The 26,047-nt window shown below is 42.0% G+C and overlaps 1 protein-coding gene across 2 annotated transcripts in view; it reads right to left on the bottom strand.

Annotated features, from left to right (window-relative positions):
• Nucleotides 1–8,876: 8,876 nt before the first annotated feature.
• Nucleotides 8,877–26,047, bottom strand: part of LOC138788791 (protein Wnt-7a) — a 51,009-nt gene continuing 33,838 nt past the window's right edge. For both annotated transcript variants that reach the window (XM_069967072.1, XM_069967073.1), the window contains exon 4: nucleotides 8,877–9,919. In XM_069967072.1, coding sequence (XP_069823173.1) covers nucleotides 9,440–9,919 — 480 coding nt within the window. In that variant the 3' untranslated portion in view covers nucleotides 8,877–9,439. The remainder of the gene's footprint in view (nucleotides 9,920–26,047) is intronic.

The raw sequence follows: 26,047 nt of genomic DNA, 5'->3' as shown, positions 1-26,047 counted from the left end.
TGACCCAAGGAGGTGAAGAGATTTGCCAAGACAATGTGCCACCGTCGAGTTCAGAAGTGTTTTCCTTATGTAACTAAGGTGATATGAAATGTTACCGGGAAACTAGATCAAATGATCGATGAAGGGAAATGAGTATGATATGTAATGGACACCTTTGTTATAAGAGTCCCTGACAACAAGCTGGTCGTAGGTGGTCCTATTGTGGGAAAAATTACATGGTACCCATTAAAGTCAATAGGCTGTCAACGTAATGGACAGATGTGCCGGCTGCCGAGTCCTCCTCAAACAATAGAGGGATCCCTACTATCCCTAACAGATGATCCCTACTATCCCTAACAGATGATGTCCAGGGACAGAAGGATCAGTCATGTTCAATTTCAACTGCCCCATCCTTATGTCTTGGACAGATAAAACATTGTCAGAGGAGTCTGGCAGTGGCTTTCTCTCTTTATTTTGAACACATGAACGCACAGCTGAGCCAAGCATTCATGCGTATGGAGGGATCAGGAGGGATAGCTGTTGACTGAACGAGCTTATGAGTGAATGCAGCAGAGATGTATGGAGCGATGCAGCCGCTCTTGGTTAAAACAGTTGATTCCGAGGGGTTTTAGGAGCTAGAAATGGAGGAGAGATCAACAGATTGCTGAGTTAGCTTGTAGAGGTGGTCACTGTGAATCTTCTTTATGGCTATGTTCACACAACGTAAGAGACCGGCTGGTCTCCGAAAAGATCATCCCGGCCGGTACTGCTGTACTGGCCAGATGATCTTTAGAGCCGCAGAGTTCGGATGTCAGTTTTCTACGGCGCCGCAAGAGATCACGGCCGGAGTGTATATTATGTGTATACTCTCCGGACGGGATCCCATAGAAAGCAAAGCAGCGCTTATTTTTGGAAATCGGCAACAACGGCCGTACTTTAACGAAAATATATTTTGTGTGAACATAGCCTTTATGTGTATTTTAAATTCATAAGATTAAAGGTCCGGAGTTCTTGATCAATGTAGTTGTGTTAAACAGTGGCTATGCTGAACAGTGGCTATGCATGCTTAGCCAGCGACCCTTCATCATAGAGGAGCACTATCCTGTAGATATATTTATATACTGTATATCTGTTTTCAGATGGTTTATATCATGTTTTCCCCTTAGATTATGTAAAGAAAAAAACGACAAGGCATACGTGTTCAATGAAGCTGTGCTTACCATTGGCGGCTGTCACACATAGACTTGTATAGGATCTGTTTTATACCCTGTGAGCTTTTACATAATGTATCTATTAAACCAGGGGTGTCAAACTCAAGTACACAATAGGCCAAAATAAAATAAAAAAATGGACAAAGTCGTGGGCCAACCTTAATAAATATTGAAGCGCGAATGCAGCGGTGCTGGCACTGTCAGAGCAGCGTGCGTTGTTCCCGGCCTGTGTCTCCCAGCCCTGTGCACTATTATAAATGACATGTTAATTGCTGTGACATGATTAAACCCCAACCCATATAATAGCCAATCCCCCAAAATTGCCCCTCATATTAGCCAGCCCTCCTAGTGTCCCATATAGTAGCCATCCCTCCCAAATAGTCACATATAGTAGCCAGCCCTCCCCAGTAGTCTCATATAGTAGCCAGCCCTCCCCCATAGTCTCTTATATAGTAGCCATCCCTCCCCAATAATCACATATAGTAGCCAGCCCTCCCCAATAGCCTCATATAGTAGCCAGCCCTCCCAATAGTCTCATATAGTATCCAGCCCTCCCCCATAGTCTCATATAGTAGCCAGCCCTCACAATAGTCTCTTATATAGTAGCTAGTCCTCCCCCATAGTTTCTTAAATAGTAACCAGCCCTCCCCAATAGTTTATTATATAGTAGCCAGTCCTCCCCCATAGTCTCTTATGTAGTAGCCAGCCCTCCACAGTAGTCTCTTATATAGTAGCCAGCCCTCTCCCATAGTCTCTTATATAGTAGCCAGTCCTCCCCCATAGTCTTATATAGTAGCCAGTCCTCCCCCATAGTCTCTTATCAAGTAGCGAGCCCTCCTCCATAGTCTCTTATATAGTAGCCAGCCTTCCAAATAGTCTCTTATATAGTAGCCAGTCCTCCCCCATAGTCTCTTATATAGTAGTCAGCCCTCTCCAATAGTCTCATATAGTAGCCAGCCCTCCTCCATAGTCTTTTATATAGTATCAAGCCCCCCCCCCCATAGTGTCTTATATAGTATCCAGCCCTGCCCCATAGTCTTTTATAGTAGCCAGCCCTCCCCAGTAGTCTTATATAGTAGCCAGCCCTCCCCAGTAGTCTTATAAAGTAGCCAGCCCTCCCTAGTAGTCTTATATAGTAGGCATGGCGGGCCAGATGTAATTAAAACTCTGAATTGCCTGGCGGGCCAAAAGTAATGGCACCAAGGGCCAAATTTGACCCGCGGGCCAGAGTTTGACATGACTGTATTAAACAGATGCCCCCATAGACTATAAGTGACAGATGCCACTGTTAGACTTTTGTTGAACATATCCACCATAGGTTATAATTAGAGATGAGCAAATCTTTTAAATATTCAGATTGCTACAGTTTTCAAAGGGTTTGTTCATCATTGTGTTCCTGTTTCTCTGATACAAGGCTTGGGCTACATGGTAACATTTGGTCACCTGAGTGGCTCCACTGCATTACTGTGAAAGCTAATATGTGTGTGTTATATATTTTGTTTTCCTTTACTTCTTTTAAACAATAGTTTGGCTCCTGTGGTATACTGTACATCTGATTTATTTTAAAGTATACCTATTGTGGTGATTTTAGTACTCTTGCCACTGTTATTAGGCCTCTGAGAGCCCCAAGTTACACAGCTATTTCTTATTTTCTACATTTCAGGGGGATGGACCAGAGCTAGGCTGTTTCCCAGTAATGCACACACAGGTTCTTCCTTTCCTTGACTCCTCTAGCCAATCACACAAGCTAGCCAAGCACAAAACATCACATACTTCACCTGGCTAAGCCACGACTTAGTGCTGGTGAAAGTGCACTGGGCATACTTGCCCTCTGCTGGAATAGCTAATTGTACAACAATATGCTACTATACACTACTACATATACAAAGAGAAAGGGTTCCGGATGTATTGGGTTTGCCATGTTCTATGGGATAACAAATAAAATAAACACCAATGCTCCCTGTACAAAAAAGGGAGCATTATTACAGTGGGTAGGGGGCTGTACACAACAGGGCATTATTACTATGGGTTATGGGGGGTGCATAGCAGAGGGCAGGTGGGGGGATGCATAGCAAGGAGATTATTACTATGGATGGGGGGGTGCATATCAGGGCCATTATTACTAGGGTACTGTACACAACAGAGGGTCATTATTACTATAGCTGGGAAGTGTATATTATTATTATTATTATTATTATTATTTCTATATGGGGGTCATAGAAGTGGATATTATTACTATAAGGGGATCCTACATATGGGGGCAACCCACATATCTACTCACTTTACTGCACATGACACCAAACAGAATTACTACTGTATGGGACTCTATAGGTAGGAAGAAAGGAAGAAAGTTAAAGGAAAGTGCGGAGCCTAAGATGTTTGTCTGACAGGTTCTGAAGAGACGAATTGTAGATGGAAGAAATCATCATGAAGGCCTAGGCTAGATGGAGAGGAAAAGGGAAAGTGACGCCTCAGATAAAAAAAGACATCACCTTTGAGGCTGATTTACCCTCCCCCTCCCCACCCCAAGGACACACACACCTGCCTCACCGCTGTCCCCGTGTACCAGTCTGACCCTCGAGAACCATTTCAATTTCTCATGTGGCCCTATGGGAAAATTAATTGCCCACCCCTGATCTAGAGGATTGCAGCTTGCAGGTATACCGTCCCGGCTTTCTCAGACCTTCCCCCACCTTCATAGACCATATGGTATTCCCCATCCATACTACCTGTAATTTGTCTTGCCTTGCTGTTAGTAGAGACACATTTCCCATTTCTCCAAGTATCTCCTGTGATGGGTTGCAAAATTATGAACCATAATAGAAGACTTTTGTTATTGGGCCCGTCTCTTCTATATATGCCACATAAGACAATATAATATTAGCAGGTGCTCATTTTCAATAAACCCATTAGTAGAAGTTAATTTCCAATATATACCCTTCCGTGACATCCCATTCTAAAATATCCATCTACCTCTATGCCCCCACCTTAGTATATTCTGAATTAAATTCACTCTCTTGTGCAGGCTCTCAACCAGCCAAACCTACTCTCAACATTAGAGATGAGGGAAATGTAAAGATGTTAAGTATCGCCAGTTGCCAAACTTCAGCAACAAGTTTGGTAAGGAAGGACCAATCCACTTCAATCTGAATCTGAATTTGACCAATAGCCCTAAACTTTATCTATAAAACCATCTAAGAGCTCTGAAAGCCCTGTATAACACTGTTGGGTCACATAGGAGTGTACCAAAGTACTTGTGAGCTGATGTTAAAGTTACGGCAACATGTATGGCTGTGTTTAAATGGATGGTACCCATTGGTAACCAACAGCTTGACTAAGAACAGACAGCATTAGTGGACTTATTATACTTTTTAAAATTATGCAAGTATCAGAAGACTCTTTCTAAGCAATTATAAAATTATCCTATTTCGAGTTGTAGAAACAGGATTGGTGTCCTAGAAGGTGAAGAAAAAATGGTACACTTAAATTAGACAAAAAAGACAACATCTTCTATGTCTGGCTTTTTCACAACAATGAGTGCACCACGAAAAACTGGCACACTTAAAGGGGTAATGCGGCGCTAAAAAATTATTCACAGAATAACACACATTACAAAAGTTATACAACTTTGTAATGTATGTTATGTCTGTGAATAGCCCCTTTCCCCGTGTCCCACCACCCCCACCCGTGTCCCCGGAAGTGTTGGTGCATTATACATTACCTGATCCGTGTCGAGGGCCGTCCGCCATTTTGTGCCAAACGTCATCTTCGGACGGACGGCCAAATCCCTGCCACCCGTCTACCCTACGCCGCGTCACAACTGTGCTCAGCCGCGATTGGCTGAGCACAGTTATGCTCAGCCAATCGCGGCTGAGCGGCTGATGACGCGGCCGTGTCATCAGCTGCTCAGTCGCGATTGGCTGAGCACAGTTATGCTCAGCCAATCACGGCTGAGCATCGGATGACGCTGCAGAGGGCGGCCGGCATTCAGAACACGGGTACACGGGTGGGGGTGGTGGGACACGGGGAAGGGGGCCATTCACAGGCATAACATACATTACAAAGTTGTATAACTTTGTAATGTGTGTTATTCTGTGAATAATTCTTTACCGCCGCACTACCCCTTTAACTTTGCATTAAAACAGACTGACCAAGATTCATCCACCTGTCTAAAATAAAAACTTTTACCCAAAGCAACCAATACTAGCTCAGTTTTTATATTTTAACAGAGTTGTGATATTTTGCTATGGGTAAATATAGACAGTTTTGATGTAAGGCTGACAAATCTGGATGACAAATCTGAGCCACTGTGCAAAAAAAGTGACACAAAAATCTCTATGCACAGCTTTTTTATAACAATTAGTGTACCATAAAAAATGGTCACAATTAACCTGCAATAAAAAAGAGCACTAGTACAGCAGATTCTGAATGCTCGATTACTGAATAAACTACAATTATTGTGTTTGTGTGGTCCTATCCCTATCAGTGTTTTTGACTGATCTCTGTCCCTTAGAGATCTTCTCTTAACTATCTGTAAAATGGCTGCTAAAGCAATGTGCATAGGCTGTTATAGTGGTTCTGACGTCACACCAATACTCCCTCCAGAGTGGCTAGGATAGTTGTTTGGAAGGTATTATGAGCTACCGTGGTCATGTGATCCTTCCTCCTCCTTTATGCCAAATGATGAATGCCATTTTAGCAGAATCAGCTAAAACATATAGCCAGAGTTTGAAGTCCACTTCTAACCAAACTTTTAGCAAATTTCAGACTGAACCCCGGTGCAGTTTACGGAGTCATAGGCTGTATCCATGTTTTCCTAGCAGCCCTAGGGCGGCATACAACACCTCCAGATGGTGGTAGTCAAAAGCCAAGCATTCAGGTTTGGAGAATGTTGCCGAACTGAACAGTTTAGCAAGTCTGCTCAGCACTAGGCTTGATCGAACATCGGGAAAAGCTAGGTTCGACCAAACGCGACCTAGGTAATAGGCTGTATCGCGGAATTCCAGGCTGTCCCCAGGATGTCTCCTCCTTCCGCACGGACTGTGAAGACATCAGCAATCAAACGCAGAAGGTCTGGCTAGGTTCGAGTTTGATTGAACCTAGCTTTTCCCGATGTTTGATAAAGCCTACTCAGCACTACTCATCTCTACATAACACCGCAGCACCAATTATTTTTTTTATTCTTGTCATGTTTTTTTCTTCCTTTAAAAAATTTAAGTATTGACAAATAACAACAACAAAAATTTCAGATCCATGATTTTATTGCGACTAGTATGAATTGAGGAGCTGATATAGCCATTGAGTTCACACTGCATATTACTGAGCAATGAAGAAAATAAAAATAAAAAAAATTCCTGGAATATGCCATCTTAGCTGAATGCTCAAAGATGAAAACATACTGCAAAATTAGAGTTGTGATCATTTAATATCCAAAGACACATACTGCGCTGTGTCAACATGAGTGATGCTATTTCCAGTAGTAAAACTCTGAATATAGTGAACTACAGAGAATTTTTTTTATTACCCTCTTACCAGACCTACAGCATTGTGCATTATATATCAGTAGTTAATAAAACCAGAAAATTCTTTATAAAAATATTTTTCATCTTGTTTATCAGTTCAGTAGTCTGACAATAAATTAATCTCACCTAAAAAAAAAAAACTATTCTGATATCTTATACAATGATGTACATTGGTCTAACACTGTTTACAAAAATAATAATAAAAAAAAAATACATAAAGACTAAACGCTGTGCTAATTGTTAACAGTGTATAGGACTTTTTTACTTATATATATATATTTTACATTTTATTTTACTGTTAACATTTAGCATCCCACAGTTTTTGAGGAGACAAAGCAGGCAAAGGTTCAGAGCAATCGGAAAAAAAAAGTAAGCAAGCTTTGTGTGTTATCTGTGAGAATCAGGCTGTGTATGTGAAGCTAGTTTGTACAGTCATAGTCTACAGTCTGTCAGTGATAAAATCAAATTTGACAGTAACACAATATAGAGATTTAATAGGCAGCATACGCAGCACATTTGCTAATAATAACCGTAGAGTTTAATGACTGATGCATGTGGGAAGCAAAATCAGATTTTTCTTTTTCCTCTTCCGAATGGGATAAGCGAGCAAATATTTAATACTAATCACATATTTAAGCCATGTGATAAATTGACGGCTCCGTGACCTCTATCACTTATGTGTATTCTGCAAATTGTTCATCGGAATACACACGACATCTATTCATTGTTAATGCCCTCACCGAATTACGCAGATTTTTTTATTATTATTATTTAAATCCAACTGAAAAAAAAAAGGAAACTGGATGTTAGCAGACTGAAATACTGAGTGTTTTCTGATGAAGAAAAAAAAAACTAAGATTATAGAATGATACAGGCAGGCATAATATAAATAAAATATTCATATAAAAATAGTCTCTTACAAAATATATTCTTTTTTTTCCGCATGGTCCATTTCCATAAGATTTAAATTTTGTTCAAATTTAAATCCAAATTTATTAATTTAGAAAAAAAAATCTGAAAAAAAAAAAATAAAAATAAACAGACACTTAAATATCGATAGTGATTATTCCAGACAGCTAGCAGCAAACAGCATGAAAGTTTTTTTTTTTAAGAAAAGATGTCTGCTTTCTCCATAAAACAGGAAAACAAACAAGACTATCCCTTGTACGCAGCTATAACTGGGATCTGAGTTATACATATTATTTACACCTCCAGTTTTTTTCCCAATACATAGATCTCATTTTCTAAATAATTAAAACAATTTTTTTTGGGGGGGTGTTTTTTTTTTGTTTTGTTTTGTTTGTTCGGTTCCAAATGGCAGTAGGTTTTTTCTTTTATGTTAAATAAATTAATATTAGTTTACTCTACAATATATTGTTAAATAACATCACTAATATGTAAAGTCCCTGTGCCAACAAAAAAATTATAATTAAAATATATTTATATGTATATATAACAGCGCCTTATTAACCAAAAAAAAAAAAAAATCATATAAGGCTAGGTTCACACTGCGTTTTTGCAATGTTTTTTGTTTAATCCGTTTTAAGCAAAAAAAAAGGATGAGAAAAACGGATGCATTTGTGTGCCCGTGTCCGTTAAAAAAAACTGATCCGTTTTTTTTCCCAATGGAAGTCAATGGATGATGGATCAAAACGGATGCACACTAATGCATCCGTTTTTTCCATCCGTTTTTGGCAAAAGACGGATAAAAAAAGGGATTGCAAAAATGCTGTGTGAACCTAGCCTAACAAAAAAAAAATCGAAAAATATTTTTAAAAAATGATGGTGAAAAAAATTTTGGGGCATCAACAACCTTAGGCTGGGTTCACACACTGTATACTTCAGGCAGTATTTGGTCCTCAAGTCAGGTCCTCATAGCAACCAAAACCAGGAGTGGATTGAAAACACAGAAAGGCTCTGTTCACACAATGTTGAAATTGAGTGGATGGCCGTCATATAACGGTAAATAACTGCCATTATTTCAATATAACAGCCGTTGTTTTAAAATAACAGCAAAAATTTGCCATTAAATGACGGCCATCCACTCAATTACAACATTATGTGAACATAGCCTTTCTGTGTTTTCAATCCACTCCTGGTTTTGGTTGCTATACAGCCTCACAAATACAGCCTCAAATATACATAGTGTGAACCCAGCTAATCTGTATAGTCCACACTCTAAGCACGAAGTCACACGAGTTCACTGTTAACCTATCCATTTAACTTTGTTAACATGGGGGCTAGTTTTATAACATCCCTCTGGTTCCAGTCATGTAGTTTACAATACACATTTAATTATTTTTAGTTGTGAACCATAATTGGCTTGATTCTTTACCAGATTTACATCTATTCAGAAAAATAAGGGTAGAAAAAACAGCGTACAGGCTCCGACTACTTCTTTGATGTGTTCTTTGATGGAGTGGATCTTTGAAGGTGTTAAGGAGAAGACCTCCAACGTATGGAGAGTACCTTAAAGATGAGCTAATCTTATGTTCTTTTCATATCTGTAGACATATCTACAATTAAGAATTTAGACATTATAGGCTGTCATTGTGTGAGTGGTGTCAAAAAATACCCAAATAAAAGACAACAATGGTCCAATCACTTTGCATCTTACAAGGCAATGGGATTCTAGGCCACAGTCTTGTAGTTAGAGGCTTGAGATCATGTGCAAATGTACGATATTAGTTCCCGGGTCTAAAACATGTCCTCATCCAGGTAACGTTCTCATTTACAAGTGAACACCTCTGTTCTTTCGCTGCATGTGTTACATTTCACATAGCAGCACCAGTGGAATTTACAGTTACACTGCCACACACGAGAGTACTGGTGGGTATTGTACCCTCTCCCACAGCACATTAAGTCACAGCCACTTGTGTGTTGGGCCGTCTTGTTGCACATTCGACCCTGTGTGCCCACACTTCCTGTTATGGGGTCTTCATCACAATAATTTGGAGACTTTTCTATATACACTAAGTCTGTGTCCATTGGTTTACGAAATGACAGTGGCTTCTTGATTTTGAGGAACATGGGTCGTTTATTTCTGCTTGCTCGAACCGGCTCAACTTGAACAGCTTCACTGTATTTGTCCTTTAAGGCAAATCCTATTTCACGGAACTTTGGCAGTGTGGTCCAGCATGTTTTTGTTGTACAAGATCCTGATACTCCATGGCACTTGCACTCTAGTTTCATGTTGTCCTCTAAGATCTGCAAAAAGAAAAATATTATATTAAAAAAAGACAAAAATAAAGAAACTCAAAAGTGTACAAATCATAAGCAATACGTGGTGTAAGCTAGAGAACTTCTTGACTTACCCCTGAAGAAAAAGAGAATAAAAAGGGGTTCCAGCCAGGACAAGCTCCTTGCATGTGGGAATACTTGGGTCAACTCATGACCACCTTGTGCCCACCATACAAGTAGACCAACCACTCATATGCAAAATAGGGACAATATCATGGGGAAATTCATGTATAATTTAATCCCAAAACCTTTGTTTTAAGGCTCCTTTGCTAAAGACTGGATTCTTTACTATTGGAACAGTGGGATGAAAGAAATTTAGAAACAAGTTCAACATTTTGACTGGTTGTAAGGAAATTCTAAAGACAAGTTGAATAATACCAATATGCTATTCCACACAACAAACTAAAATGACAACCCCTCAACGAAGGCCAATAGGTCATATTAAAATAGGTTTCCTACCCTCATAAGAAGAAAAAAAATTGGCAAATATAATGAAAGCCTTGAGGGCAGTGTAAACAAAACCATAAACAGAGCAAAGCTCTTATGTACACCACTGATACAACACAATTTTCCCACTTCATCCAACCATAAAAATGCCATAGAGTGGGGGAAATATGTATTTAAAAGACTGCTGACTTTCCACATTTTCCTACCTACAAAGAATAGAGAGAGGTGTGTAATTTTTATTGTAGGTACACTTCACCTGTGAGGGACACATTTATAAAAAAAAAAAAAATCCAGAAACTCACATTGTTTGGTTTTTAAATAAATAACGTGTATTATTACATGAAATAAGTATTTGATTATCTACCAACCAACAAGAAGGTTTGCGAGGAGAACTAGGAGAGACTGCCCAGACGATTCTTTGATTGCCCCAACATTAAAGGGAGAAGTATTTTTTGATATGTGATTACTTATAGAAAGTTAGACAAATTCCTAATGGACATTAATTATGGAAAATGCACATATACTGCTATTTCCCTTAATTTAGTAGATCATGGAGACTTCAAATTCTCTCAAATACTGTGATGTCACGAATCAGGTGTAATTCCAATGGAGTGTCCAACAGGGGGCGCACTATATGTAAAAGCCTTTAGATGTATTGAAGTCAATGGAGTATGTAATGTAATGTGAAAACTACACTTTATTGGTAGACTGTGCATGGGATAATGGACTATGTGTATGGGATAATTGGGGGAGCAAGGACACTTGCTCCCCAAATGGAAGGCACCGAGCAGGGAGGGAGAGAGAAGCCGGTGCATCTATACACCTCCTCCCTCCCTCCCTGCTCAGTGCTGTGGGACAGATACACACTACTACTACTGCCATTATCTGCTCATAGTATCCCAAGCACTAAGCCCCCCTCAGCCGACATCGCCCCCACTGACCCTGCACTCGCCACACAGGTGCCGTCGCCGCACACTACCCTCCCGGATCTGGCCCCCATCACCAACCCCCCCAGCCTCCCCCACCGCCACACAGCTGCTGCCGCCGCCCCCGCTGGGTACTTCCTGGTCCCCAGCCTCCCCAACTGCCACCATAGCCGCCGTTAACAACCTGGCCCCCATCACCAGCCCCCAGCCTACTGTACAGCCGCTACATTCACCACCAACCTGGCCCCCATCACCAGCCCCCAGCCTTCCACACAGCCGCCGCCGGTAACAACCTGGTCCCCTTCACCAGCCCCTAGCCGCCCCCGCGTCCTGCCGACTCGTTCCTGGATATCACCCTCAGCAGCTCTCATCATCCGGGACTGAGTCGGCAGGACGCGGGGGCGGCAGTGAGTTGGAAGTCCGGTACCGGCAGGGAAGTGAGTAGGACGTTTCACAGTGGGGAGGCTGGGGGTTGGTGACAGGGACCAGGTTGTTACCAGCAGCGGCTGTGCGGCAGGCTGGGGGCTGGTGATGGGGGCCAGGTTTTTACCGGCGGCAGCAGTGGGGGAGGCTGAGGACCAGGAGGTCACCAGCGGGGGCGGTGGCAGCAGCTGTGTGGCGGTGGGGGAGGCAGGGTTGGTTAGTGATGGGGGCCAGATCCGGGAGGATAGTGTGCAGCAGTGGGCGACGGCAGCTGTGTGGCGAGTGTGGAGTTGGTGGGGGCGATGTCGGCTAAGGGGGGGGGGCTTGGTGCTGGGGATCTCCCTATTACTACTACTCCCATCATCTGCTCATACTATGAGCAGATGATGTGAGGAGTAGTAGTGTGTATCTGTCCCACAGCACTGAGCAGGGAGGGAGGGAGGAGGTATATAGATGCATCGGCTACTCTCTCCCTCCCTGCTGGGTGCCTTCCATTTGGGGAGCAAGTGTCCTTGCTCCCCCAATTATCCCATACACATAGTCCATTATCCCATACACAGTCTACCAATAAAGTGTAGTTTTCACATTACATTACATACTCCATAGACTTCAATACAGTCCAAAGGCTTTTAGATATAGTGCTCCCCCTTCTGGAAACTTCATGGGAATTACACCTGATTCGTGACGTCATGGTATATGAGAGAAGTTTTCATGATCTACTAAATTAAGGGAAATAGCAGTATATGTGCATTTCCCATAATTAATGTACATTAGGAATTTGTCTAACTTTCCATAAGTAATAACATACCAAAAAATACTTTTGGCCGGAGTTGTCCTTTAACCCCTTAAGGACAGAGCCAATTTCCATTTTTTGCATTTTTTATTTTCCTTCTTGTGCTTAAAAGGCTATAGCACTTGCATTTTTTCACCTAGAGACCACCATGAGCCCTTCTTTTTTGCACCACTAATTGTACTTTGCAGTGACAGGATTAATTTTTGCATAAAGTACGCTGCAAAACCAGAAAACAATTAAATGTGTGGTGAAAACACTTTTTTTTTATTTGGGAAGGTTTTATGTTTACGCCGTTTGCCCTAGGGTGAAACTGACTTGTTATAGATCAATGAGATAGGCATTCTATTACTCTCGGCTGCTGCAGCCGAGAGCATTAGAATGGCGAGCCGGGATCAGCCAGTGATGGGGAAAATAAGCATTTTAAATGCAGCTGGCAACTTTGACAGCTGCATTTAAAAGGCTAATTAGCAGGCACGGCGATCGGACTGTGCCTGCTAATTGCCGCGGTCCCAGGCTGCAGATAGCACCCAGGATCACGGCAGTTCACAGCGCAGCCCTTCTCTGTACATGTACGCCCTGTGTCATGAAAACAATAACATCCACCTACCACTTACCTCCATAGACTTGCTAAAGTACCCGAGTTGGATACAGCAACAAGTCAGGGTCTGAACAACCAGACCTTAACCAATCACAAATGTTGACATTAGTGATGAGCTAATCTACTGTAGTAACAAATGCTTTGTTGCGTTTCATTATCGGCATTCAGACTGCTCCTTTTGAACTTTGCTCCATGTACCCGGAAAAGCTGGGCAGTCCAGAATTCAAAAGGAGCAGTCTGAATACTGATGGCCGAGCGCAACAAAACCTCCTGTTGGCTTGCACTCCACCCATCTCCTGTGAGTGTTTTCAACAGAGATTAGTTGTATCCTTCATGTATCCATCATGAACCATCTCTCTGAGATTCACCGAAATGTGGTTAGATGCCACACTATGATCAAATTGTTTGCTAAGAACCTAATTTTTTTTAAAAAAATATGTTTTTTATTGTGTGTACGCTGCAGTAAAGTGCAGTATTGTGTGCCCCTGCAGTATGTAAATTAACCCCCTGCTGGCTGAAGCATACATCACCTGCTTCCCGCTCCGGCTTGCTTCAGGGGTTCTCAGATGCACGTCCCACTCAACCAACCATTGGCTGCGGCGGGGCATCGTGGGACAACCAGATGCCGAGAACCACCGAAGCAAACCGGAGCAGGGAGCAGGTAATGTATGCTCCGGCCGGCAGGGGTTAACTTACTTGGGATGTCAATTGGGATGTTAACTTGGGATGTCGATCCCACTGCGAGTATGTATTCTCATAGGGATGAACTTGCACTGGATCCGCAGCAGACTTCGCTGCGGATCGGGTGTGTGTGAGGGCATCCTTAAGGGGGGGGGGGGGTGCTCTAACTGACCGAAAAATGTTACAGTTATTAGAGTTAATAGGAGTAGGTAGAGGAGAGGCTCCGTGAAGATTTTTACAGCAGGAATGACTGACTGTTCATACTTAAACTACATGGCATGAAGTGTTATTGAATTATTCCTTTTTATATTCTACAAATCTTCAGAATATACACATATATATATATATATATATATATATATATATATCTCATCTATTTCTTTTTTTTTTAACAATTGTAACATTAGGTTTATTCTGTCTGCCAGGCTTAATGCAACAGCCTAAAATAATAGAAAACAAAGAAAAAGCAAATCTTAGTGCTGCCCAGCCAGAATCCAGCTACGTATCCAGTGGAGCTGCTAATTGAAAGTGTCAATATATATTGTCTATCCATCCATGTGTGCCTAATACGCCCCCTCCAAACAGTGTAAATTTCCTATCAACGTATTTCATTAGCAGCCAAGCTGCAGACAATGGTGATGCTCTGATGGAATAAACAGTTTGATTGGAAAAAGCTGAGTGTGCTGGTCAAGTGGATCAACAAGCGAAAAAGTCCGCTGTTCATGGAGCTCCTATGCAATATCACACAATATGCCAGCTGACTCAGGAGCTTGAGAGCTCAGAGCATTCTGGGTGTCGCATACCTGGCAAAGGACCATTATACAGATTTGGTGTCCTTTCTAAACCAATAGCTAGTGACATTTTGCCTAACCTTCTTGTCATGAACCCAGACAGGTTATGTTGTAGCATCCTGTAATATATTAGACACAAGGCACCGGTCCAAAATATAACACATTTAGACGGCTTATATAAATGAAACTACAGTGTATATCAAAAGAGCAGCATATTCATATAACAAGGAAGGTAAAACACCATACAATCATATTCTAAACTATACTATATTATTTTAGAGTATACTAAACTACTTAAAGCTCTAATTTACTATACTATACAATATTATTCTAAACTATTCTATATCATTTTCTAAACTACTTTAGACTTTAGTATGCTATACAATGTTATTCTAAACTGCACTGTATTTTACTTATCATATAATATTATATACAAAAGTTTTTTAGATACTTCTATACAATTCTATGCTTTTCTATACTATAAAATGTTATTATAGGCAATGCTATACAGTATAAAGCTATGTCCCCATGTCGTATCGGACTGGCCGTTCCGTGACCCAGACGGCCCAGACGGCCATTACCGGCCGGATGATCTTTCTGGCCGCAGGGTCCGGATGCGGGCGCATCAGCGCCCGCCCGCATCAGAATCTCCCACAGCACACAATGAAGTAAGCGGCCAGAGCCGCTTGATTCATTGTGTGAACTGTCAGGGTTTCCTACAGCCGTAATTCGTTGAATTGCAGCCGCAGAAAACTGACATGTCAGTTATTTGCGGTGCCACACGGGATCCCAGCTGGAGCGTATACGATGTGTAAACGCTCTGGCCGGGATCCCATAGAGGAATAGGCAATGTTCAACACTGCATAAAGTACGGCCGTTGTTGCCGATATCAACAGCGGCCGTACTTTTACATAGTGTGAACATAGCCTTACACTATACAGTATTATAAGGTGGATTACAGGGGCTATCTAAGCAAGGTAATTGTCTACTTGGGGAACTACCTCTCTACTGATGGGGACATACCTATCTACAGGGGGAACTACCTGTTTACTTGGGGGGAGGGGGCCTAATAGGGGAACAAACCACTTAAGGTTGTAACTTATGGGGAAATTACCTGCCTACTGGGGGGGACACGCATGCCCAATGAGGAAACTACCTACCTAAGCACAAACCTAAGGAACTACCTGTTTTCCTGGGAGAGACCTACCTGCCTAATGGGAGAACTAGCTACTCAATTAACACCTTCGTGCTGCAGCTAGCTAATTTTTCAAAATCTGACCTGTCTCACTTTATGCGCTTATAGCTCAGTGATGCTTTAATGTATGCTAGCGTTTCTGAGATTGTTTTTTCGTCACATATGGCACTTTATGTTAGTGGCAAAATTTGGTCACTACTGTGTTTTTTGTGAAAAACATCAAAATATCATGAAAAATGTAAAAAATTTGCATTTTATGAACTTTGAAATTCTCTGCTTCTAAAAAAAGAAAGTCGTAGCACATAAATTAATTACTAAGTCACATTACCAATATGTCCTCTTTATTCTGGCATAATTTGGGAAACATATTTTACTTTTTTAGGCTATGTTCACACTATGCAAAATAACGGCCACTGTTTTCAACAGCCGGACTTTTGCGACCAAAACTATGGCCGTAGAATTACGATCGTGCGGGCTAGTCGTGAAACTACAGCCATTGTTTAATTTTGATTCCTTGCATGTTTATAAGCGGGATGAAACAGGTCATTTACTTTAAATACTGCGCCCAGCCCGAGAAACCACTCAGAAATTTTTTTACATCAAAATCAAGTTTAATTCGGCAGATATAAGTTTAACTTTCGCGGCCGCTTTGAAATCCACAGCCGTTGTTGCAGTATTACCGGCCTGAAATAATTGACATGTTCATTTTTCACAGGGCCGTATAAACAACGGCCATTATATGATACGTAGTGTGCATTCAAAGGCCGTAGTTACATTGCATTGCAGTTGTTAAAGGGAACCTCAAAACAACGGCCGTAGTTTTGCGGCGCGGACAATGGCCGTTATTTTACGTAGTGTGAACATTGCCTTAGGGTGTTATGGGGCTTAGAAGTTTATCAGCAAATTGTCACTTTTCTTAAAAGTTTCCAAAACTGATTTTTTAGGGACCAGTTCTTTTTTTAAATGGATTTAGAAGACGTGTATACTGAAAACCCCCATATGTGACCCCATTTTGGAAACAACACACCTTAAAGAATTAATCTAGGGGTATAATGAGCCTTTTGACCCTACAGGGGCTTGAGGAAAGTATTCACTATTAGGGGGCTATGTTCACACTACGTATATGTCCGGCCGCATATTTTCCGCGGCCGGAAATATACGTATGAAACTCCGGCCGGGACTTTACGCAAGTTGCGGCCGGATACGTACGGAACGCAAACTTACGCCCGTAGTGTACTTACGCTTCCTGAGCGCTCTTCGTAGCGATCTGACAGCAGTCTTTTACTTGGAAATCTTCACCTAGCCCCGGACACCCCACAGAACCTTTTGGATCGGCACAAAAAGCTTTCAAAATGAAGAAATCACCACTACGTACGGGACCGCATGTTACGCTACGGGCGTAAGTTACGGCATTTCCGTCCCGAAATAATGGTCTGGTTCATTTTTTACGGCGCCGCATACGATCTGGGCGTAAGTTCGTACGTAGTGTGAACTGTGCGGCCGTAGATCGTATACTTTACATTGTACGCAAACTACGTAAGTTTCCGGCTGCTTATTCACGGAACGCGCTACAACCGGAAACTTACGTAGTGTGAACCAAGCCTTAGGCCGTAAAAAAATTGAAAATTTACATTTTCCAATAATATATACGTTTAGATTAAAGTTTCTCATTTTCAAAATAAACATGAGAGAAAAAGCACCCAAAATTTGTAACGCAGGTTCTCTTGAGTACAACGGTACCGCATATGTAGGCGTAAACCACTGTATGGGCACACAGTGGTGCTCAGAAGGAAGGGAGCGCCAATTAGCTTTTCCAATGCAGATTTTGCTGAAGTTTTTGAGCGCCAGGTGCGTTTGCAGTGCCCCTGTAGTGTCCGCAGAGAGAAAAACCCCCATAAGTCACGCCATTTTGGAAAGTACACCCCTCAAAGAATTCATCTTGGGGTAGGATGAGCATTTTGACCCCACAGGTATAAGAGGAAAGTATTCAAAATTAGACAGTAAAAATGAAAAACTCGAATTTTTCCAATAATATGTTTGTTTAGTTTGAAATTTCTCAATTTCACGAGGAACAAGAGAAAAAAAGTACCCCAAAATTTGTTACGCAGGTTCTCCTGAGTAAAAAGGTACCTCATATGTGGGCGTAAACCACTGTATGGGCACACAACGGGGCTCAGAAGGAAAGGAGCGCCAATTAGCTTTTTTAATGCAGATTTTGCTGAAGAAGTTTTTGAGCGCCAGGTGCGTTTGCAGTGCCCCTGTGGTGCCAGCGGAGTAAAATCTCGCCATAAGTCACCCCATTTTGGAAAGTGCACCCCTCAGAGAATTCATTTTGGGGCCCTCAGCCATCTTTTTCCTAAACATGACAATTACCTTTTTAATGTATCAGTACTATGCAGTGTACAAGCAATGTTGCCACAATAATAATACCATACAGTGCCCCAATAACACCACCCCATACTGCCAAAAAAGTTCTCCAGACCTAGTCCTTAATAGTGATGAGCGAACATGTTAGTACGAACATGACGCTAATTGTTTATGTTTGCCGATCACAAGCAATTTGTTAGATGATCGGAATGGTTATAACTATCATTTTCAAACATAATCGAACATGCAAACGTTTATATTGCAATGTACGTAACTGCGCAATTTATGCTTTGCACCTGATAATCTGTATGCGTTTGCGTAACTCTAGACCAAGACGTACACAACGCCGTAATTTACACTTTGCACCTGATAATCTGTACGCGTATGCGTAACTCTAGACCGAGACGTACACAACGCTGTAATTTACACTTTGCACCTGATAATCTGTACGCGTATGCGTAACTCTAGACCAAGATGTACGCAACGCCGTAATTTACACTTTGCACCTGATAATCTGTACGCACGCGAAACAAACGCTTCTACTGTACGTTCGTTATTTGTACGTGAATGTTCAGCGAAAACGAACTGATCACAATCATTTTTTTTTTTATATTCGTGTTCGGGATCCGAACTGAACATCGGGATATTCGCTCATCACTAGTCCTCAAGCCATGCATCAAATTTATGTTATCTTATAATCGGAGGCCCCTCAATAGTGGCATTTGCCCCCTTTGTCCTAGGGAGTCTGGGGGACCCTAATGAATAGTTTCAAGTGGAATGTCTGGTATTGACAAGTGACTAGACATGTTATGCAGTAAGCATATATACAAATGGGAATATATACAAATTGACACTAAAACTGTTTTATTGTGTTTTTGAATTAAACCCTCAATAAAAGGGGCAGAAAAGTTTTCTTCGGCTCGGCTAATTCCTTGATAATTACCTTCAGCTTCTTGACCTGAGCAGAGGGAGTTCAGTGGCTTCCAATAAACTGTCCTGTACAACATTTCCAACTATGCAACCATACAGCAACTCAGCCTGAAGCAGCAAGCATGAACTTACATGTATACATTCAGATCATACTATTTTGAACTTGTCATTTACTGTACGTCTTATGAAAGGAACAAGGAGTCATAAATCTTTCCGACTGACAAGTGCTTCTGTTTATCAATTTCTCTACCTTCCCTTGGTATGTTAATAGACTATCTATAGAAAGCAAATGAATAGCAATAGTTTTTAGTGGAATGATGGAATGGAAAAATTTGGATCATCAGTATTTTTTTAAGGAACGTTGACTGCTGATTTAGGGTTGATGTAAAATATCCAGTTACATTACTGTGCGAGGATGGTGTATGTATGCTGACATGTGAGGCAGTATCTGGGGAGAAAGATGCCCTCAAAGGGTTTTATTCAGAGGTTAACTCAGTCTTGTGTAATACGGCTTTAAGTAATGGTTCAAATGGCACCAGAGACAAGGAGTGTATATATAAAGTTACGGGCAACCATCAGCCATCCTATGGCACAACCTGGCCTATCCTGGCTTCACACTGCCTTAAAATGCTGAAAAAAGGCCAGAAAAAAAACACAAAAAAATGTAAATGCATGCAAAAATTGGCATACGCTGCACTGGTGCTTTGTCAGGTTTTTTTTTTCTTGGCATGAAAGACACCAAACAAATAGTGTGTGCGACGGCGCCCTTATAGAGAGACTACAGTAGGTCTGTTTACCTTTTCTAGAGACTATAACTGTTATGCTTGGATACTACTTAAAGGGGTTATCCAACGTTAGAAAAATATGTTCACTTTCTTTCAGAAACAGCATGTCAAGTACGAGACTGGAGGACAAAAGACAGGTGAGGCCCTAGCAGTGACATCCGCCCACTGACTCACCTGCTTACTGCAACTGCCCTAAGTGGCAGCGGATAACTGGGCGACAGTTCCTTGCCTGAAAGGTGTAAACACAGAACGTGGACAAGACAAACAAACACAATAAAGCAAGGAAGCAAGGTCGGTAACAGACGGTCAGCGCACTACAAAGTTGTAAGTCAAAAGGGGAAGCCAAAAACCAGAATCAGGACACCAGGAATTCAATCAGGATAAACGCTAGGTGAGGTTAGAGTCCCAGCCCCAGACCTCCATGCAAAGCTGACAGGCGGTGCCGGCCACCAGTCAGTTAATAAAAACACATTACACCTGAGCCGATTGACTGGGGGCAGTGAAGCCTTGGGCGCGGCAAGAACAAATGCGATGCCACATCCCTAGCAACCAGCCAGGCCAGACGCCAGGGACGTCGTAGGCGCGTTCCTCGCAACCGGCTGTATGCTTCGACATACCTTTGTCGTCAACACTTGCAGGAGGCCCACCATATGCTCCCGTGGTGCTGGGAGCCAAGTGTGACGGACGGCTTCTGACACAGCATGACTTTTGTCTTTAATTCAGGTGCGGTATGCAATTAGGCTCCATTCTCTTCAATTAAGCTTCATTCACTCTGAATAAAACTGGCCATGTTGTTCTAATGCTGGATAACCCCAATAAAGGCTATGTTCCTACTAAGTACTGCTAAGCTCAGAAAACGACCGTTGTCAAACAACGGCCAGAATTAATGATTATGATCATTAGTTCAGGTTGTTATTTGACAACAACTGCCCTTTTCTGAGATTATCAGTACTTAGTAGGGACATAGCCCATGGCGGTATCCATTTCCCAGGACTCCCTAGGGCTGCATTCAGCCAACAACATTCAAATGCCAAACAATCAGACTCAAAGCATGCTGTAGCTGTGCTAATCTATAGTTATTACCACCAATAAGTTATCCCATATGAACAGAATAGTGGATGACAAGCTGATTGGTGGAAGTCGGACCAGTCTCAAGAATAGGGACAAAATTGTTCTAAAAGGGGTTGTCCGGCGCTAAAAAATTATTCACAGAATAACACACATTACAAAGTTATACAACTTTGTAATGTATGTTATGTCTGTGAATGGCCCCCTTCCCCATGTCCCACCACCCCCACCCGTGTACCCGGAAGTGTGGTGCGCTATACATACCTGTCACGTGCCGACCACGGTCTCCGCGGTCACGTCATCAGCTGCTCAGCTGCGATTGGCTGAGCACAGTTATACTCAGCCAATCGCGGCTGAGCTTCGGATGACGCTGCAGAGGGCGGCCGGCACTCGGGAAGATCCGCCGCCCGCCCGAAGAAGACGTCACTGCTGAGGATCGGAGACCGTGGTCGGCACGTGACAGGTATGTATATCCCAACAGTCATCACAAAGCTTATGCATTATTCACAATCCATTTTGTTAGAGCGGTATGTAACAATTGACTGATCATAGGAGGAACCCATGATAGATGTCACTGGATGCTGGATGCATTACCACAGGAGGAATGAAGCATGAAACACTGACATTAACAAGCTGTCCATGAAATGTATAGGCATGTTGTGGCCTTCAAGAGGCACACTTTATACCTGCTTACTGCCTTGGCTAATTTATAGATAATGATTAGAGATGAGCGAACCGGGTTCGGGTTTGAGTCGATCCGAACGATCGGCATTTGATTAGCGGTGGCTGCTGAACTTGGATAAAGCTCTAAGGTTGTCTGGAAAACATGGATACAGCCAATGACTATATCCATGTTTTCCACATAGCCTTAGGGCTTTATCCAACTTCAGCAGCCACCGCTAATCAAATGCCGAAAGTTTGGGTTCGGATCGACTCGAGCATGCTCAAGGTTCGCTCATCTCTAATAATGATATAGATAACTCCTTCTATTAAAAGGGTACTCTGGGTGGGGGGGCAAGTAAACTGGTGCCAGAAAGTTTTAAAAAAATTGTAAATTACCTTTATTACCTTCCAGTACTTATCAGTTGATGTAGGTCCCAGAGGAAGTCACATAGTTCTTTCCAATTGGACACAGTGTTCCTTACTGCCACCTCTGTCTATTTCAGGAACTGTTCAGAGCAGGAGAAAACTCATACCGCAAATTTCTCCTGCTCCGGACCTTTCCTGACATGGACAGAGGTGGCAGCAGAGAGCACTGTGTCAGATTAGAAATAATAGAGATGAGCGAATTTACAGTAATAACAAAGGGAATAGCTACGTTATCTCGGAAATCTGTGCATCAGCCAGCTGCCTTTTAACTCACTAATGGCTGCTGGGCAAAGTTGGATCCAGTCCTGGGAAACAAAGTGCAGAGATAACAAAGTGCTTCAATACATTATTACTGTAAATTCGCTCATCTCTAGTAAAGAACTATAAGGACTATACTACTTTCTCCAGTACATAAAGTGGATTTAATGGGGACATTGACCAAAATGGGCCCAGGCATACGGCAGGCACAGAAACGGGGAATATTAATCCCTTTTCCAGTGGAGTAGGCCAGCCAGATCCCCAGATCCCCTGATGGGTGCGGCAAGGCAAGGAAGAGGCCTCCTGCATCTGATTTATCAACGATTTACTCCTGCTTACAAGTGTATATAATAGCACAAACCTATACCTGCCTCTAAGCAGTTGTAGATCAGTTGTGCAATGCAGGAAAGGCCAGACTTACTAAGAGCAGTTCGCCTTTTAGTAAATCTATCAGGAAAACGTGTGTGTGTGTGGGGGGGGGGGGGGGGAATATTTAAGACTGGCATACTTGTACTGGATTTTTTACAGTAGAGTAATTCAAAAATCTGTATAACTTTTTTGGAACCAGTTAATCTGAAAACAAATAAATAAATAACATTTATCTAGAGTACTCCTTTAACCAGACAACCTATAGGCCAAAACTTGCTACATCTATTACATATATAAGAGATTAAAGAGCAATTTCAAAAACACCTTAAAATAACAAGATCTCTCTTTATCCTCAACAAATGATGTCTTTATATAATCCAAATCTGCAAAAGAGGAGTGAAATAATGTCTATCTGTAACATGGTATGTGATAACCTGAAACAGATAAAAGAAGCCACGAAGCAGAGTTTATCTCCCGATTTGTGTTCTCTTTAAGTCCTATTCATATTTTAAAACATTAATGTCTTGTTATCTGCTGCAGTTGAGAAGACGCAGAACCTGTATGTCAAGTCTAACCTTCCTATGTAATACAACTGAGATGTTCTACTATCCCCGTAATCTCTCCTAGAGATCTCTTCACACAGAAACGAAATATTGAGTAAACTCAGGAGCGTCAGCAATTTGTCAAGAACGGCACATATTCATCCCATTACATCTGTGGAGGAGTGGAGGCCGAAGTGTGAACAAGATACCTGTAGTAAAAGGGCATTGCTAGGAGACAATCGCTGTTTACTATGTGATCTCTATCCCTGTAGGAGCGTAAGGAACATAAAATAAATATTCTAAAATAAGAAATAAGAACTGTATGTATTCCAAAGACATCCGATGATCTGGACTAACTGGAGAAACTACTAGAAAAAGCATTCATCCTATACTCACCCTATTTATACGTCTCTTATAGTCAATCTTAAGAGATCTACTTATTGTCATGAACATTATGACTGGTATGTTATGATTTAATATACTATTATTACTGTATAGCAGTATAACAGGCTTTGTCCAGTATGATGTGTTGTTGTTTTTTTCACAATTCTGTACCATACACCTTGTTTCAAGCAGCTCGTGTTTCAATTAAAGGAGCACTCCAGATTTTATTAATTTATTTTGCCCACATAATCATAGCTACCTAACAGTGTAATCTGTTTCATTTCAGCTTACTTGCATCTACACATGTAAAACCCTTAAAGGAGAAGTCCGGCGAAAAATTTTATTAAAGTATTGTATAGTCCCCCAAAAGTTATACAAATCACCAGTATACACTTATTACAGGAAATGCTTATAAAGTGCTTTTTTCCCTGCACTTACTACTGCATCAAGGCTTCACTTCCTGGATAACATGGTGATGTCACGACTAGAGATGAGCGAACCAGCCGAGGTTCGGGTTCGTATGAACCTGAACTCTCGGCTTCTGAATCCCGCTGTCTGCCCGCTCCGTGCAGAGCATGAATACAACCTTGAAGACCGCCTGGAAAACTGGGATACAGCCATAGCCATAGGCTGTATCCCAGTTTTCCAGGCGGTCCTCAGGCTGTATCCACCCTCTCCACAGAGCGGGCAAAAAAGCGGGAATCAGAAGCTGAGAGTTCAGGTTCATACAAACCCGAACCTCGGCCGGTTCGCTCATCCCTAGTCACGACACGACTCCCAGAGCTGTGCGGGCTGTGGCTGCTGGAGAGGATGATGGCAGGGGGACACTGAAGGACACAAGGCACTGGAGGAACACTGAGCATCCCCCCTGCCATAATCCTCTCCAGCAGCCACAGCCTGCACAGCTCTGAGAGTGGGGTCGTGACATCATCATTTTATCCAGGAAGTGAAGAGTAGAGCAACTTAATTAATTCCTCCAGGTGGCATTTAGAACCCTCCCCTCCACACCAAATGTCTCCCTCTTTGTTTCTTTATATACATATCCATGCTTAGGAACCTGCTTGCTATATAATTTCTTAATTTCTCTCCGTTCTAATGGGCCAGAAGAGCAGGGATATAGTAGATGAGTTATTAGAATGATTAGCCCCAATTATAAAACTCCTCTGACTCTCCCCAGACACTGTCTGCCCATATTATCTGTGTGTGCAGATTCTCTATTGTGTCCTATAGGAGCCAGCCTGATACTGCTCTCCCTATACTGCCTTCCCTATGTACAGTAAGTGCAGACAGGGAGAAATCTATCACAATAAAACAGAAGCGACATCAGAATGGAATACATTGTTAGGGGGCAGAGATTCATTAATACTTGCCAACACAAAACAAGCGACAATACTATGCATGAAGATGCACACTCAATATATATATTGTAAAGATGAAGAAGAACAAAAGACAACACCAAAAAGGGTTAAATCATGGTCTACAATTCACAAATCAAGATTCACTGCTAATTGCGCTGCGCGGGAGAAAGGAATTAACCATAATCCCTAGAGCCTGTCCAATCAGCTCCAGGCCCCTTTGTGATGTCAGCACCTCCCCCTCTATATAGGGAGGTTTGTTAATCGAGACGGCCAGTCGGTTATGTGTGGAGAAGAGAGCAGGATGGCAGCAGGCAGTTAGAGTAGAGCAGGGAGAGACTAACAGAGCGATATAGGAACAGAGAGGAGAGGAATGGCGGAAATTGGATGATTGGCTGACTGACATTTTATTTAAATTGTGATTTTCCGATTTTTGACACTTTTACAAGAACATGCGTTAACAAATTATTGGCTTAACAGCTATTGTGTGGTTAGCAATTTAACTATTGCTATGCCCATCATACTGTACTTTCTGTTGTTATGTATTATAGTTGCACTAGCTAAGAGGAGTCATGAGATTCCTCCCCCTCTGTCTATAAAAAGTGATCTTGGGAAATGTAGGCTGCATTAGTATAGCAGCAAAGAATTAAGAGAGAAAAAGGGAGTTAAGATGGCAGACACAGGGGCGGATTAACTTTACCATAGGCGCCGGGCTGTTCACCAAGCCTGGGCCCCCCAGCCCACTGTAACTATGGTAGCACCAGCATAGTTCATAGTACAGGACAGATAATGTTATGATGCCCTGATTTGTGCAAAATTGAAGTAAAAAAGCAGAAAATGTTTGCAAATCATGGCAGAAATGTAGCCAGGAGACAATACACCACTGAAAGTATAAGTCTGTTTGGGTGGCCATGGATGCCCCAGGAGCTCAGGGCCCCGGGCACCGCCGGAAACTGACCTATTATAATACGCTACTGGGCAGATATCCAATAAATTCCACATCAATTAGTAATGGCATGTAAAAGGCACACACCAGAGGTTATACATTATTATTATTATTATTGTTATTTAAAGTGAGTCTGTCACTTGGTTTA

Source organism: Dendropsophus ebraccatus, chromosome 4 (assembly GCF_027789765.1).
Source record: "Dendropsophus ebraccatus isolate aDenEbr1 chromosome 4, aDenEbr1.pat, whole genome shotgun sequence".
NCBI classification, from domain to species: domain Eukaryota; kingdom Metazoa; phylum Chordata; class Amphibia; order Anura; family Hylidae; genus Dendropsophus; species Dendropsophus ebraccatus.
This window is presented reverse-complemented; position numbering and strand designations above follow the sequence as displayed.